A 16,325-nucleotide genomic window follows, 5' to 3' on the forward strand; every position below is an offset into this window, starting at 1 on the left:
ATTCCCAGGAATAGGTCAGAGCTTTTCAAAGCCCTTCCTCCCCAAAGCATCTCATTCCCCAGCCTTTTCTCCCAAGTTTCTTTAGTGAATCTACTGTTCCCCCAACTGTTATTCATTACCTCAGGCAGCAATGACTAAAAATTTGCCTATAAATGTTTTAAACAAATGCCCCCTGTCTCCTTTCATAGCAACTTTACAGCACTGGATAACTTTTGATGTAGGTGAGATAAAACAAGCCTTTTAAGCAGGTCTTCCAGGGGGCTACCAGACAGATCATCCAATGACAATTATTTGCAAATGAAGTCTTTTCTGCTTCTTCTGGTACCACTGGTAACAGGAATGCAGACAGCTATTTCCAAGGTTACAACTGAGCTGAGGAACAGGGTATGGGACTAAGACAATTTAAAATGCCACGAAGTTCGATGTTCTTACCATGATTCAACTTAAAAAAAAAAGTGCACCCCAGTTGCCACAAGCTTCTGTATAGTTTCCAGGTTCTGAAAAGGTTGATTCTGACAGTTCTGATAGTTCTAAAAATCTTTTAGATTTTTAGTTGCTTTTATGGTGGAGGAGACTTTTAGAGTTCCTTATTCTACCATTTTCATTGATATCATCACCTATCAATAGTTTAATATCTATATCAATTCCAGTAAAATGTATTAAGTTTATAAAAAACATTTCTTTGAAAGTATTCTTTTATTATTTATGCTTTTCTTTCAAGAATACTGATGGACATAAAGCAGATTTAAGGAACGTTTTGATATCTAATAGATGTAACAATATTCAATGAGATAAACAGTGTTAGTGTTGTTTAAATTTATGTCCACATAATTTCTTTCAACTACTGTATTAGGTTATTTGGCTTGATGGCCATTGCTAAAGCACCCAGAAAAAAAAGGATTGCTTTTTCTTACTGATTTATTCATTTATACTTTTCATGCATGCATTTATTTACCAGTTATTTATTAAGTACCTAGTCCATCAGGTATAGCTATAGGTTCAGGGTATCTGGCACATAAAATGCTCTGAATGATGCCATGATTTTATTTTATCAATAGATGACTTAAGAAGCAGTTGGACTTAACAGTTAGTATTGCCAGAGAGAGGTGCCTTACATTACCTTAGGACCAATATGGACTCCCTTGCAACTCTGACTCATTTAACCATCTAGAACTTTGCTAGTAAATACCAAAAGCTACTCCTATCCAGTATAAGAGTAAACATCACATTAGCTGGGATGTGCGGTCATCTCCTGGGTGTGCTGACAGTGGACCCACTTCCCCACACTGTCTGGAACTTACAGCTCTGTGCTAATTCTGGATTCCTCTCACTACTGCTGTCTTTAAATCTCAACCTGGGCCTAAGAACCCTAAATTTCATCCCCAACCTTCCTTCTCAGACACTGATCTTTGCTCCATCCTTCAGTGTGGCCTATCACTCAGATTCAGGCCTTTAAATCCTTTGGATTCATGGTAGCTATTCTAAAATCAGAGATGTAATGGTTAAGAGTAGTAGGCTCTGGAGTAAGGCGACCCAAATGCCAGTATTAACTCCACTGCTTACTGCTGTGTGACTTCGGACAGCTACTTATCCTACCTTCCTAAGCCTCAGTTTTCTCAAGTGTAAAATGAAGATGATAATAGTATCTACAATACAGAGATGTGAGAATTAAATTGACTAATGAATACAAATCACTGAGCTTAGTGCCTGGCACATAGTAAGCATTCCATATATATTGGTTATTTTTATTATTCTTGTTATTAATGACTCATTGTGGCTCTTGTGATTGTCCTTCTGGCTTTTCTTTGATTGGTATAATTTGTACTATATAAATTGGTGTAAATTGTCCTAAAATTAAGACTGCATTAACTTTCTTGGGGAAGACTTCTCTAACCCCTAGTCCAGATCAGCTTTGTTGTATACTCTGATGAAGCCATCCTTTTTCCTTTAGAACACTTTATCTCATCAGTAGTTATACACTCATTTTTTTCATCATTTGGTTGTTTTTTGTCTCCTCCGTTGGACCTCAAGTTACATGAGATCAGTGACAATGGTTTGCTTAGAATTGTATCCCCAGAACCTAGCATAATGCCTGGGATAGGAATGAATAATGGCAGGAAGCATTCACTTTCATTTAAATGATTAATATGTATTCTATGCTCAAGTTAATCTATTCCCCTCACCACAATTTCCCTTGTTTTGCTTGTCTTCTAGTATGTGTCTTTTAAACCTTACTAAATCTAACTTTTTATAAGGTAAGCTCTTTAAATGGTACAAAGTTTGTGGTTACAGATGGGTATAGGTAGACGTAGATATATAGATAGATATGTATATTCATCTTTCATAGTAATAATGTATTGATATTAAGTATCTAGTAGTAAATAGGTATTGAGTGAATGAGTGAGTGGAAAAAAAAGTCATTGATCATAATGATCCTAGTGCCCAGGAATAACTGAAGGAGAAGCTGCATGAAGAACTAAAAGGATCAAGTGGAAGATTTGCCATAGGAGAAGGGAGGTTATGCACTGACCTGGAAGATAACTCTGACATAGCCTCATATACTCTTCTTTTTAGTGGAAGGTTTTAGAACTCGGGAAACAAATTAGTGCTTGATAGAGATTAATTTCAATTTATTTTGTGAGCTTGAATCATCACTTTGCCTTGTAAATATTTACAATTCTTATTAGCTATGCATTCCCCTGACATTTAAACTTTATTCATAAGCAGCCTCTGTTATGACCTGTAATTGCTAATAAAGATGGGTAAAAGCACCACAGATTGGGGTTGCCACAGATCACTATGGAAATGACACTCTTTCCTGCTCCTTATGAAAACAGCATTGCCACACTTTGGTCTACTATGAGGCAACTCACCTCTTCAGAGGTGGAAGATAATTTCCAGAAAGTTCCATGTGAAATTGAATGAAATAGAAAAATCAATTGAGTCCCTGCTACCCTGTGAACCAAGGTGTTTGGTACCTTGTCAACAAGGAGAAATTAAGCTCATCCATGGGCACAGAGACCCAGGTGCTAATATACAAAGCAGTTCACTTTGATTTTGTGGCTCTCTGAGGACCTTAGGAAGAGCTCGATCTATATCTGATTTCTTACCCAGCGGGCCAGTGTTATGTTAGGCTCTTGCACCGTGTACAGCAGGGAAACCACTCAGCCTTCCTTTCAGCCATCTTAAATTTGTTTTTATCTAACTTCAAAAATGTACACATCAGTGTAAATAAAAACTAACATTTAGGTTGCATATGAGATTTTGAATACTCAAGACTTAGACTCTCTTAATTGCATAACCGGCTCTATTTTCTACAGAGTTTTCCCTTCCTTATCCCCTAACTACTTCTCACTTGAAGGCTCCACAGCCATGTAAAATGTACTGTGTCCCTACTGAAACTATGGTCTTTCCTTGCTGATCTGCCCCTCTCTATGTACTGGGTCAGCATATGACTCCCTCTTCAGCTAGGTGACCAAATATTTGAGAAATGGTCCTAAAGAAGCTGAGAATATAATCGAGGAGAAAACCCACAGGCAAAAATCTATTTGCTGACCAGTTCATTCTTGCGTTTGGTAAATATTGGCTTGGTGCTACGACTGGCGGTGCAATGGAAGACAAAGCGTACTGCCTGCCCTCAAGGAGTTGATGGAGCAGGAAAGGCAAGAAAGAGGGAATTACAACTGTGAGGATTTCGTGCTCTGATGGGCCAGCACAGCGGGCCGTGGAGCGTGTAGAAGGCTTCAAGGAAGGTCCCCACAGGCCCCTCCCCTCAAACCCACCTCAGTGGTTCCTTGGTTCCTTGTAATCACTTTGGGTATGATGTTTGGGTTTCTTCTTGTTTTGTTCTCTCCTCTCTTGCCTCTCTCCTTCCCTCCCCTTCTCTTTCTCTCTCTCTCTCTCTCAATTAGAGTCTAACTTTCTGCTTATGTGCTCCTTAAAATAATTTTGAGAAATTGTTCCTTCCACAATCTTAACTTGGTATCTAAAATTTTTATGATAAAAGTGAATAGATGTGGGAATTCCCTGGCAGCCCACTGGTTAGGATTTTTCACTTCCACTGCAGGGGCATCGATCCCTGGTCGGGGAACTAAGTTCCTGCATGCTGCGGGGAGCAGCCAAAAAACAAAAGGTGAATAGATGCAAAGGGTGCAATTTTCAGCATATTACAAACATTGGCATGTTAAAATGTAACAGTTGTAACACTCTTTTAAACGTGTTCAGTGGAATTTAAATGTCACAGAATCTAAATACCCCCCATACACACACCTCTCTTACACACACACATACACACGGACACGCCCTCTCACATTCATGCACACACACACAGACATTCCTTAGAGAGTCTCTTGGCAGCCATGCCCCAGCCAGGTTTGCAGAATGCCATTCTTTAAGGCTGTTTTTCTCGCTCCTTATGTATCCTTTGTGGCAGCCAGTACCCATGTGCCAGACCTTGGCTAAACACTTCACATGTATCATCTCATTTAATCCTCAGCAACCCTCTGAGGTCAGTACCATTATCTGCATTTTACTGTGAGAAAAATGAGGCTAAGAGAAGGGGTTTGAATCCAGGTCTTTCTGACTCCGTATCCTGCACTCTTGACTGTTACTTTATACTTAGAGTTCACCGCAGTAAAGGGATTTTAGTGTTAAAATCTGTGTGGAACACCTCAAAGAGAATATGTAACTTCCAGCACCACTCCTAGCACTGCTTTGCTTTTCTCCACAGCATTTACCAGCTTCTGGTAGACTGTATATTTTACTCCTCTGTTTATTATTAAGCTTCCCTCATTTCCCCAGCCTAGAATACAGGCTACAGGAGTGCTGGGATTTTGTCTGTTTTGTTCACTGCTATTTTCTCAGTGCCTAAAACCATGCCCAACATATAGTAGGTGCTCAATAAATATTTGTTGGGTAATAAACAGGAGTTGCTGCTATAAAGCCATTAAGCTTGTAGGAGACTCTAAACATACCAGTGGTTGCTAAGCGATCTGCTGAGCCTTCCTGGCTTCTGCAGTAATTAGATAGCGGTATGAGGTATAGATCAACAATCTACTGATTTTGGAGTGAAGGATTTTTATGTGCTGGTCAATACAAGAAAAGAAGGCTCTAATCACACACCTAAAGTGCTTGCTGAGCATCAGGTTAATGACAAACTGCATTTACGTAATTCGGGTTTTTAAGGAGAACACAGTCAGGTAGCCTTGCTCTAGGGCTGTGGTAGGGATGCATCTTGTAGCCATCACAGCCTGCTCTGCACGGCCGGGAGTTTGAACAAATCAGGGCATGCTTGAGAGCATGGTGATGGCAGCCTCCCAGAAATCCCCCAGGGCTAGAGAGCCTTCCAGAAGGAATCTAAGCCATATACCCTGCTGGGGCAGTCACAGTTGGGTGAGTCTGACAAACTGGTAGGGCAGCCTGACAGAAGCCTCTCTGGGGGTGGGCTGGGAACTGCAGAGTGTTCTGGGAAAGGATGCTGTCTTAGGGAAGGAAGAGCCAGACATGATAAACTTGACCCTTTATCAAGGGAACAAACGTTTATCTGTCAGAGGGGGTGGAGATTCTAGGTATAGCATCATTACTGCTAGTCTCTGACTCACCCTTGCGCACGTATCTGGGTCCTATAGAAAAAGAGATCTACAAGAAAAGCTGGAAGCTTTTCTACCAAACTTTGACATTCACTGGGGGCTCTAAGAGAGTATCACAAAAACGAGGGAGCCATTCCCTACATCCACCCCCCCACCTCCCAAGGGCACAGCCCAGCAGGCATTTATGACTCCTTTGAGTCTCAAGAGAAATAGCAGAGGCAGCTTCTTGGCCTGGAGGAGTAGTCAGAAGACTTGAGCACTGAGTAGTTAGCAAGGAGCACCTGCTATGCCTGCCAGGCCTGGGAGAGTGGCACAGAACAGCAGCAGAGCAGCTGTACCCAGCTGAGAACCAGGGACCTGCAGCAGCAGAGCCTAGCATGCCCCAAGTTGTACCTAGCAGTGGCCGTGGGCATGTCACTGAGTGAATGGCAAGGCAGATATCATCAACAGGGTGGAAACTTGGTTTGGTGGAGCAGTCCTGCTACATGGGAATGAACTGATTCCTGGGTCCTGGGAGACTCTCCCAGGGGAGCCTCCTAGAAGGACGTGGGTGGTGGAGACTTTACAGGGAACCTAAGCTCTTGAGTCACTTGAAAGGGGCCAAAGACTGGCATTGGGGGCTATATAGAAAATAATCTTTGAGTCTCTTATTTCAGCAACCTACCATGTCCCCAGCCAATGTCCCACCATTCACTAGTATTTCTCTCTTCCTCTCCTCCTCCGCCAGCTGCCTAACTCAAAATTTCTGTTGGCTCAGAGAGACTGCTTTAATTAGGTGAGAGGGGAAGGCATGCCTGTTTAAAGCTACAGCAAATATGTGAAAGACGGGTAACCTCTTAGCCATTCCAGGTGTATCTGAACTTTAAAAGCTTAACTCAAGTGAGTCTCCTTCAGACAGCATGAAAAGGGGCAGTAAAGACTCTTAGGCAGTGGGAGAATAGGGGGAAAATATTTGTTCATCTTGTGAAGAAACATTGATAGGATTAAGTGACATGACCCAGCTATGAGAGAATTGAATTAAATAAGGCTTAGACTTCAAACTCCTTGGAATTATTATGCTCTGTAATATGGAAGGCAGATTTATTCCATAATGAAGGCCCTGAATAAGACTCATACCACGAGTCTCACTCTGTGCTATGGCACTTTTGACATGGAGCAAAAACTCACTTTATGCTAGATAAATGGTTTTTGAACAGTAGCACCAAATGGCAGGATAATTTTAGACTTTTAAGGATGAGAGTATCTGTCCATTCATAATAGTACCTGGTATTTTCATTGTGATTTTCCACAAAGGGCTCCAAGCGCTTTGAAAAAGTGATCTCATTTCTCTTTACAAAATCTCAGTGAGGCAAGTGCTTCGGTACATTATGGATTGACACGGTAGAAACCTTCCTCTCGTCACCCTCCCTGCTGGCCTTTGAGATAGCTGGGGACTCCAATTTATCAGCTGACTAGTGAAGTATGGTTGCACTTGTAATGTAGGAAAAACAATGATATAGGAAGACAAGGTGGTTTATTGACAGAAAGGTTCTATGATAAAGGTTTATAAATAGACATAGGAAGGCACTGAGATAGGTCTGTGAGGCTGTTTATGGTATTCTCTTAAAAAATAAAGAACTAGAGATATTGACAATTTCCTTCCCAACTCTGTACCCCTCTTAGAGAACATAGCCACTTTTCCTTCCCATAGGGTTGGATCCTACAGTCCTTGCTAAGTGGTAGTGGGGATTTGCGATTCCAGATCTCCAGTTAGAGCCAGGTAGACGTGGGTGAGCATCTGACCCAGCTGGGTCCATTAGATACTTGCTCAGGAATTTAGAATTGGTACATAGCAAAACTGGAAAGTGGACAGGAACACCAAGACAGTTTCCCTCTTCCCACCTCTATCTACCTTTCTGGGACCATGGGAAACTTTCTGTTTCCCTCTCTGAGAAGCTCTAAGTTGGTTTAAAAGGGAAGCCTTGATGGAAAACAACCTAACTATCTATGAATAGAGAAATGATTAAATCATGAGACGGCTCTGCCATGGAAAGCTATACAGCAATGTGAAAAAACTGAAACTTTTTATGAACTGATCATTTCCTAGAATGATCTCCAAGGTATATTAAGAGAAGAATGCAACTCACAATGTAGGAGTGATAGTACACCACCATTTGTATAACAAGAAAGGAAAAATATAACACATACTTAGACCATTTACATTTAATATAATTATTAATATGTTAGGGCTTAAGTCTGTCATTTATTTGTTTTCTGCTTGTTTCTTCTGTTTCTCATTTCTCCTTTTCCCTTTTCTTGTCTTCCTGGGGGTTATTTGAGCATTTTCAAGGATTCCATCTTGATTTACTTCTAGTTTTTTGGAGTGTATTACTTTGTGTATTCTTTTTAGTGGTTATCACAGTCTACTGATAACAGTGTTTTACCAATTTGAGTCAAGTGCAGAAAGCTCACTCCCATTTAGGTCCCATTATTCTCTTCACTTTTAAATATCATTGTCTTGAGTATCAGATGGTATTATAATTTTTATACCAATCATCATATATTATTTAGAAAACTCATGAGGAGAAGGATAGTCAATTGTATTTCCCCATATTTCTGTGTTCTTCATTGTTCTTTCTTCCTTTCTGATGATCCAAGATTGCTTCCTTCATCATTTTCTTTCTTTTGAAGAACATCCTTTAGCCATTCTTTGAGTAGATCTGCTAGTGATTAATTCTTTTAGTTTTCCTTAATCTGAGAATGTCTTTCTTTCCCCATAATTCCTGAAGTATAGTTTCACCAGATATAGAATTCACAGTTCTTTTAGCACTTGAAAAATGTTGTATCACTTCTTTCTGGCCACTATTATTTCAGATGAGAAATCTGCTGTCATTTGAATTATTGTCCCCATATAAGCATTGTGTTGTTTCTCCGTCTGCTTTTATTTTCTTTGTCTTTAGTTTTCAGAGGTTTAATTATGATGTGTCTTAGCATGGACTTGTTTAGATTTATACTATTTGAGATTTACTCGACTTCTTTTTTTTTTAATTAATTAATTTATTTATTTATTTTTGGCTGCATTGGGTCTTCGTTGCTGTGTGCAGGCTTTTTCTAGTTGTGGCAAGAGAGGGCTACTCTTCATTGCAGTGCACGGGCTTCTCATTGTGGTGGCTTCTTTTGTTGTGGAGCACGGGCTCTAGGCATGCGGGCTTCAGTAGTTGTGGCTCGTGGGCTCTAGAGCGCAGGCTCAGTAGTTGTGGCACATGGGCTTAGTTGCTCCGCAGCATGTGGGATCTTCCTGGACCAGGGCTCAAACCCCTGTTGCCTGCATTGGCAGGTGGATTCTTAACCACTGCACCACCAGGGAAGCCCTCACTCAGCTTCTTGATTTGTAGGTTTATACGTTTTGCCAAATTTGGGGAATTTTCAATGGTTATTTCTTTGAATACTCTTCAGTCTCACTCTCTTTCTTCTCTTCTAGGACATGAATGCTGTAAATGTTAGATCTTTTGTTATGGCCTCGCAGTTTCCTGTGACTGTTTGTTTTCAGTTTATGTTCTCTTGTTCAGATTGCATACATTGTATTGATCTGTCCTCAACTTCACTGATTCTTTCCTCTGTCATCTCTGCTGTACTAGTGAGCTCATCCAGTTAGTTATATTATTTCTGTTATTTTTCAATTCTTTAATTTCCATTTGGTTCTTCTTTACAACTTCTATTTCTTTGCTGAAATTTCCATTTTTTTCACTTGGTTCAAGAGAATTTGTAATTGCTTGTTGAATCTTTTTTATGATGGTTACTTTAAAATACTTAGATAATTCCAATAACTGGTTCATCTCTATGTGGGAGTCAGATGATTATCTCTTCTCATGCAAGTTGGGATTTCCTTCATTCTTTGTATAAAATGCGTGATTTTAATCTGGACATTTTGGCTATTATGTTAGGAGACTCTGGGTCCTATTGAAATTTTTCATTTTAATAGACAGTCAGTTTGTTTGGGTTTAGCATGCAAGTCCTAGCCTACTTTTGTGGTCAGTGGTTCCAGTGACAGTCTAGTTTTCAGAACCTCCATGGTGCTCTTTTGGTCTGCTTGGTTTGTCTCCTGCCTCTGGGGCCGCTACTGGTGCTTGTTGGTACTAGTTGAGGAAGTGAAAGGAGCCTTCCTAGGCTGGATGTCTGGTGCCTTTAGGTGGGGGAAGGGAATCTCCAGGCTGCAGGGACAAAAACATTTCCTGGGCTGGGTGTTGGTTGTGGCAGAATCCCCCTTGTTAATTTCCCCTGTAAAGTGGGATCTCTGGGTGGGAGAGGGGAGTCTCAGGCTGGTGGGCAAGCCCTCTGGCTGGCTCTTGTTAGGGGGACATTCAGTTGGTCCTCTTTGCTGTTTCTGCTGGGATTACCTAGAGTTGTTGGCAGGACTTCCGTTCAATTTAGAGGAAGAATAGGACTACCTGGCTGCCTTCCATTGCTAGAGCGGGTGTTGGGAAGGGCCAGGCCTGGATTACCTTTTCTTGGGTGTGGAGTTGTAAGATGCCTTGTCACTGTGTTGCTCCCTTGGTCCTGTGATCCCTAACCAATTCATCTCTTCTTCTTCCATCTACCTTTCGAAGGTTCTCTTTTTTTGTCTCTTGTGTTATTTCCAAGGGTTTTCGTCATGCTTGTTAGCAGGGAGGATCTGTGAGAGAAAAGCCTATACCATCTTGCCTAGACCAGAAGGTCTCTTCATATGTTTATAGAGCATAAGATCTCTCTAGAAGGGTACACAGGAATTTCTTTCCCTGGGGAGGGAACCTGGGGGATATGAGGTAGGAGGGAGAATTTTTTTGTATACCTGTTTATGTGTTCTCATTTTAATCAGGTGAATATATTATCTATTCAAAAATAAAATAAAATATAAAAAAGAAAGAGGTCTTCTAGCTCAGCCTTGTTTTCAAGAGCACAACCAAGGATTACAACAGAGGTCAAGCACCGTATGGTCTCAACAGTTGGTAATTTTATTAAACTTCACTGACTTTTAATTTCACTATATTGTCACTGCTTTGATCCAGATCCCTGAATATAAGAATAATATTCTCAGTGGATTTTCAGCCTGCTCATACATTTTGAATAACTTGCAGAATACAAATGTGTAATTTAGTTAGAAGTAGATGCTTTTGGCAGCATACTAGTACCCTAATCAGCTGAAAAAATAATATTTGTATGACATTAAAACAAAATTAATAGGAAGACACTGATTACATGAAAAGACTTTAGGTTGTAATTATTAAACTTGCAAACTACTCAGCATAATTAGTGTCTTAATTAGGATATGACTTGAAATTTTAGCTTACAAAATAAATAAAGGCAATGAAAAGTCACATTTGTAAAGTAAAGCGGGCTTTAGAACTTACAGTGAGACATCACTTTTTTTCTCATTTTGGGGGTCATCTTGGTAGGGTATTATGCTTACAGTGCATAAACTTTGATTCCCAGTCCCACCCCAGCACAGTTTCTCAGTCCCAAGCCTTAAAGGTCAAGTTTAGTGACCCTTCACCAAGGACATCTACCCACAGGGGGCTGAACAGCTCCCAGCCACACTCCTGGGTAGCTCTAGGGCACAACGAAACAGCAAAGACTTTTTCTTCTCCAGCACCTTAAGTGAAATATAAACTAGAAGATTGATATTGACTTTGATCAAAATCTACCAGTTTCACAGAGCTTTGTGGATTCAAATGGAAATTTTCACCACTGTCATTTATTCTTCAGCACATGCTTCTTGAAGACGTTTCAGGTCCCATAGTTTACCACACGGTGAAGGTTCCAATTCAAAGCCAAAGAATTTTCCATCAGTAGATAAAAATGGAGAATTCAATACATTTTGGTGGGCTAGTGATTTGGGAAAAAAATTAATCTGGAATCCTACCTTCATTCCTCATGTCAAAATAAACTCCAAATGGATCAAAGATTTAATATACAAGCAAAATCATAAATGTACTAGAAGAAGATAATGGTTAATATTTTTATAATATTATAATCGGGAGAGGCTTTCTAACCACAACAGATAAAACAAAAGCCATAAAGGAAATGACTAACAAATTTGCCTACTTAAAAATATTAAACTTCCGTACAACAAAAAACAAACAAAAATAAGTTTAAAAACCGAATTCAAGGCCAAATCAAGAAGTAACTGATTAAAATCTGAAACTTTCATTTGTATTTTGATTCATTTTTCATCTAAAGGCACAGCTTTATTCCTCAATAAGTTAGGAAGTAATTGGAAATATGCATCATCATTTATGTACAAGGATATTAAGTATAGTGAAAATTAAAAGAATTTACATGTTAAAAAGTAGCTCATAAAGTAATTAAGTTACAGAATAGCCATAGGCTGCAGGCATTAAAAATCACAATATTAAATAGCACCAAAATATTTTCATGATAGGATCTTGTTAAAAAGAAAGCTAGTTAGTTGGTGGGAATGTAAATTGGTGCAGCCACTATGGAAAACAGTGTGGAGGTTTCTCAAAAAACTAAAAATAGAACTGCCATATGACCCAGCAGTTCCACTCCTGGGTATATATCTGAAAAAGCAAAACCACTAATTTGAAAACATACATGCGCCCAATATAGGGATGGGGGAATGGGAGGTACAAACTACTGGGTGTAAGATAGGCTCAAGGATGTGTTATTGTACAACAAGGGGAATGCAGCCAATACTTAGTAATAACTGTAAATGGAAATTAACCTTTAAAAATTGTATAAAAATTTAAAAAATTAAATAAAAAAGAGAGAAAAAATTATATTTTCCTAAAATATGAAATGCAAGAGGCTGGAAAAAAATTTTTAATGAAAAAATACAACAAACTAGTGAATGTAACATAAAAGAAGCAGACTCACAGGTATAGAGAGCAAACTAGTGGTTACCAGTGGCGGGGGAGGCGGAGGGGGAGGGACAAACTACTGGGTGTAAGACAGGCTCAAGGACGTACTGTACTGTACTGTACAACACAGGGAACAGAGCCAGTATTTTGTAGTAACTGTACATGGAAAGTAACCTTTAAAAATTGTATAAAAATAAATAAATAAAATTGGGACAAGACAAAAAAAAAGACAGCTAGTTAGAGAATATAGATAAATCCAATTCGAGTGTAAAATGTCTTCTCTAGATTTTTTTAAAAAGACTGGAAGAAAAAATATCAATGATAATTATCACTAGAGGTAGAATTATGGATAAATGTTATTATCTTCATTTTTAGTGATTTCCAAATTTTGCACAATAAGTAAATTATTTTTTTACTTAATCCTTTTTAAAATTCCTTGGTGCTTTGAAGAAAAAGATAATTCAGTTTTTCCCAAAAGTAGCTAACTTGGAATTAGATCAGATATGAAAGATCAAAACTGAAGACTTGAAAAGCATAGCACAGTACAGCAATTACAAAGAAGCTCCCCTTTATTTACTTTTTTAAATCCCTCTACCACATTTGGTGATGCTATCTCATGTGGGTTAAATCACAACTCCTGGTCATTTGCAGTGTTTGTCTGTCTGTCTGTCTGTCTCTCTCTAACAATGCAGGCCTAGAACACCGGCTACCCTTTCCTAAGGCCCAGCATCACAAGAGAGTTCTTTCATAAAATCAGTGTGATGCCGTCCATTCCCAACTGCTTATGCTATAGAATAGGGAATGGAACGTGAGTTCCAAAACTCTTGATTACCAGGTCTCAGCAGGAAGCTTATGTCTTTAATTGGAGGCACTCGCCAATCACAAAATAACTATCACTAGCAGTACAGGAAATACCGTCATTGAACTTCCTCTGTACCTGTAGGTTTTCTTAATTTCTTCATTTGATGCTCCCTTATGCAGACCAAGAATTTCATATAGAGCTTCTCCAGATGTTGACATAGTCCGCTGTCTTTGGTTAGGTATGTTACATGCCATTTTCTCAAGCTGCAAAACCAGAGGGGAAATAGCCATGAGGGTTATGCATACTGGATCCCAGTCTCTCAAGGGAAGATAGTTCATTTCTGACCTTTTATAAAATGGCAATCTGAAGTACATCTTTGTGTTAGCTGCAAAAGGAGGGGAGAAAAAGGTTAGGAAAGCCAACACTAGAGCTTCAAGTCAGTCAGGGTTTTAAAGGCTACAGGCAGCCATGCAAATGGAATATGGCTTTGTCCACATGGGTAAATAGAAGCAAAATGTTATCTAAATATCCAGCTAACTCATAATTGTTAAAAATCAGTCCTCCCAAGTCAGGCATATATAGATTTTTTGGTCAGAATTTGCATAACTCCTTTTTTGTATCTTTTCCAAATTTAGCCAGCAATGGAAATAATCATCTATTTTACTTTGACTCTATTGGCCTAGCCATTGTTAGAGTATGAGTTTTTTTAAAACAAAACAAAACAAACAAAACACAAAAAACCAACTTTCTGTAAGTATCAAATAAAAAAAAAATTCCTGGTCTCATCTAGGAGCCTGGTTAGAACTTCTCTGCAGCTGTGGGATACCAAGTCCCTCCAACAGTGCTCATGGGTTTTGCACACGAGATAGCACAGCACAGAAAGGGCTGTGCTGTCCCAAGTCCCAAGGAGCCATCTTCCTGCTGTGTTCTGGCTCTGGGGGGGAAGCACGGAGAAGCAAGCACACTGGGGGCATCCCTGCGTCCACACTCAGCCTCGCCAAGCCTTAATGTCTTCACTTGTAATGTGAGGATGATAAAGCCCACATCATAAGGATACCTTAAGGATTTAGAACTAATGCGTATAATGTACCCAGGACATAGTAACTTCAAAGAACTATTTTTATTAAAGGAGGCACAGTGTGTAAGTCAGGGAGTGCCCTGTAGTCAGATCCTCTGGGTTGGAATATTGGCCTTGCCATGACCAGCTGCATGACCATCCCTATCTATAAATTGGAGACAAAAAAGTGCCTAAACTCATAGAGCTGTTGAAGAATTAAATAAGTTAATATATTAAAAAACAGAAACAAGGGCTTCCCTGGTGGCGCGGTGGTTGAGAGTCTGCCTGCCAATGCAGGGGACGCGGGTTCGAGCCCTGGTCTGGGAAGATCCCACATGCCACAGAGCAAATGGGCCCGTGAGCCACAATTACTGAGCCTGCGCGTCTGGAGCCTGTGCTCCGCAACGAGAGAGGCTGCGATAATGAGAGGCCCGCGCACCGCGATGAAGAGTGGCCCCCGCTCGCCACAACTAGAGAAGGCCCTAGCACAGAAACGAAGACCCAACACAGCCAGAAATAAATAAATAAATAAATAAATAAATAAAAATTTAAAAAAAAACCAGAAACAAATACCAATGTTCATAGCAGCATTATTCATAAAAGCCAGATAAATGAAAATGTGGTATGTACATACAATGAAATATTACTCAGCTATAAAAAGAAATGGAATTCTGATACATGCTACAATAAGATGAACCTTGAAAACATTATCTAAGTGAAATAAGCCAGTCACGAAAGGACAAATATTGTAATGTGATCCCTGTTATATGAGTACCTTGAATAGGCATATTCATAGAGACAGAAAGTAGAATATAGACTACCAGAGGTGGGGGGGGTGAGGGGGAAGTGGGGAATGGGGAGTTATTGCTTAATGGGTACAAATTTCTGTTTGGGATGATGAAAAAGTTCTGGAAGTAGATAATGGTGATGGTTAAATATCACTGTGATTTTACTTCATGTCATTGAATTGTACAGTTAAAAAAGTAAACTTTATGTTGTATTTTATCACAAAAACAGAACAAGAAAAAATAAATAAATAAAATTACTTAGATTGCAAGCTCCTCTGACCAGAAGTTCCTTGAAAATTACTGTCCATCTCTGGGCTTTGGGCTTTGTGCAGCAAGTGCTGTAAGAGTGAATGAATGTATATACCAGGGCTCAGGAGATGGCATCAGGGCTGTGGCGATACTCATGTTCAACACAAGGAATCCCTGGTGACAACAGTGGCAGCAGCAGACCCAAATGGGCACGTCCCAGTGGTAGATGGGCTTGGTTGAAGCCAACCTTTGAGCTCTGCTTCCCTCAGACTAATGACTGAACCAACACAGGCAAGAGCAGAGCCTTCTGGATGTCATTTGGTGGGTCAGGGTGGTCTTAGAGGCCCCTGAGACCGCAGCATGGCACAGTGAGTGCTTGTGGTCCTAAGTAATTCGATTAAGAAGGACAATGTGAAGAACTTCAAAATGTTTTTGTGAGCATTTAGCTTCTTGAGGGGAGAACAGGAAGCCAGTGCTGGAGAAAGTCAGACCCCAAGCAAAACTCCTGCAGCCCTGAAGACACTGGGGAAAAAAACTGACTTAACAGAGGACAACAACACAAGGACAAAGGTTCCTCTTTTGGCCTGACTGTGTTGTCCCCTCCTCAGTTAGCGTTCCATGAAAGTGGAGCTTCTGGAGGCCAGAGGGGCCGAGTCCCAAACGTCTGGTTCACACAAGGACAAGAGGAGGAGGAATCCTAATTTTGCTTGCCACAAAACAAAATCTAGCAGATGTCCATACTGACTGGCAGCCACTCAGTAAATCGTAGCACTTATTTTCACTACTGCTCTACCTTACCTCTCTCACCTGCCCATCACAGTTTCCCTAGCAAGTAAGTAATTCAAGACTTGGGGCTGGGTCCTTCATCCCTGGGTTCCAGTTCTGCAGCTCAGCCCTATCCTGGAACCACAGCCCAACTGAATATTCACAATTGAAGGAAAAATTGTCCAAGTAACTGACACCCTCCCTACTTCTTTTCTGTCCCCTCTCTCCTGCTGCCACCAC

General features: G+C 40.1%; 2 protein-coding genes across 4 annotated transcripts in view; one reads left to right on the forward strand and one right to left on the reverse strand.

Moving 5' to 3' along the window:
* PDE7A (phosphodiesterase 7A) overlaps positions 1-16,325 on the forward strand; it is a 349,141-nt gene that overhangs the window by 58,174 nt on the left and 274,642 nt on the right. The gene's annotated exons all lie outside the window — the stretch shown is intronic.
* Positions 1-16,325, reverse strand: part of DNAJC5B (DnaJ heat shock protein family (Hsp40) member C5 beta) — a 78,929-nt gene that overhangs the window by 34,331 nt on the left and 28,273 nt on the right. For both annotated transcript variants that reach the window (XM_036830365.1, XM_036830364.1), the window contains one exon: positions 13,362-13,489. In XM_036830365.1, the coding sequence (XP_036686260.1) occupies positions 13,362-13,480 (119 nt within the window). In that variant the 5' untranslated portion in view covers positions 13,481-13,489. The remainder of the gene's footprint in view (positions 1-13,361; positions 13,490-16,325) is intronic.

The sequence above is a fragment of the Balaenoptera musculus genome, chromosome 17 (assembly GCF_009873245.2).
Source record: "Balaenoptera musculus isolate JJ_BM4_2016_0621 chromosome 17, mBalMus1.pri.v3, whole genome shotgun sequence".
Classification (NCBI taxonomy): domain Eukaryota; kingdom Metazoa; phylum Chordata; class Mammalia; order Artiodactyla; family Balaenopteridae; genus Balaenoptera; species Balaenoptera musculus.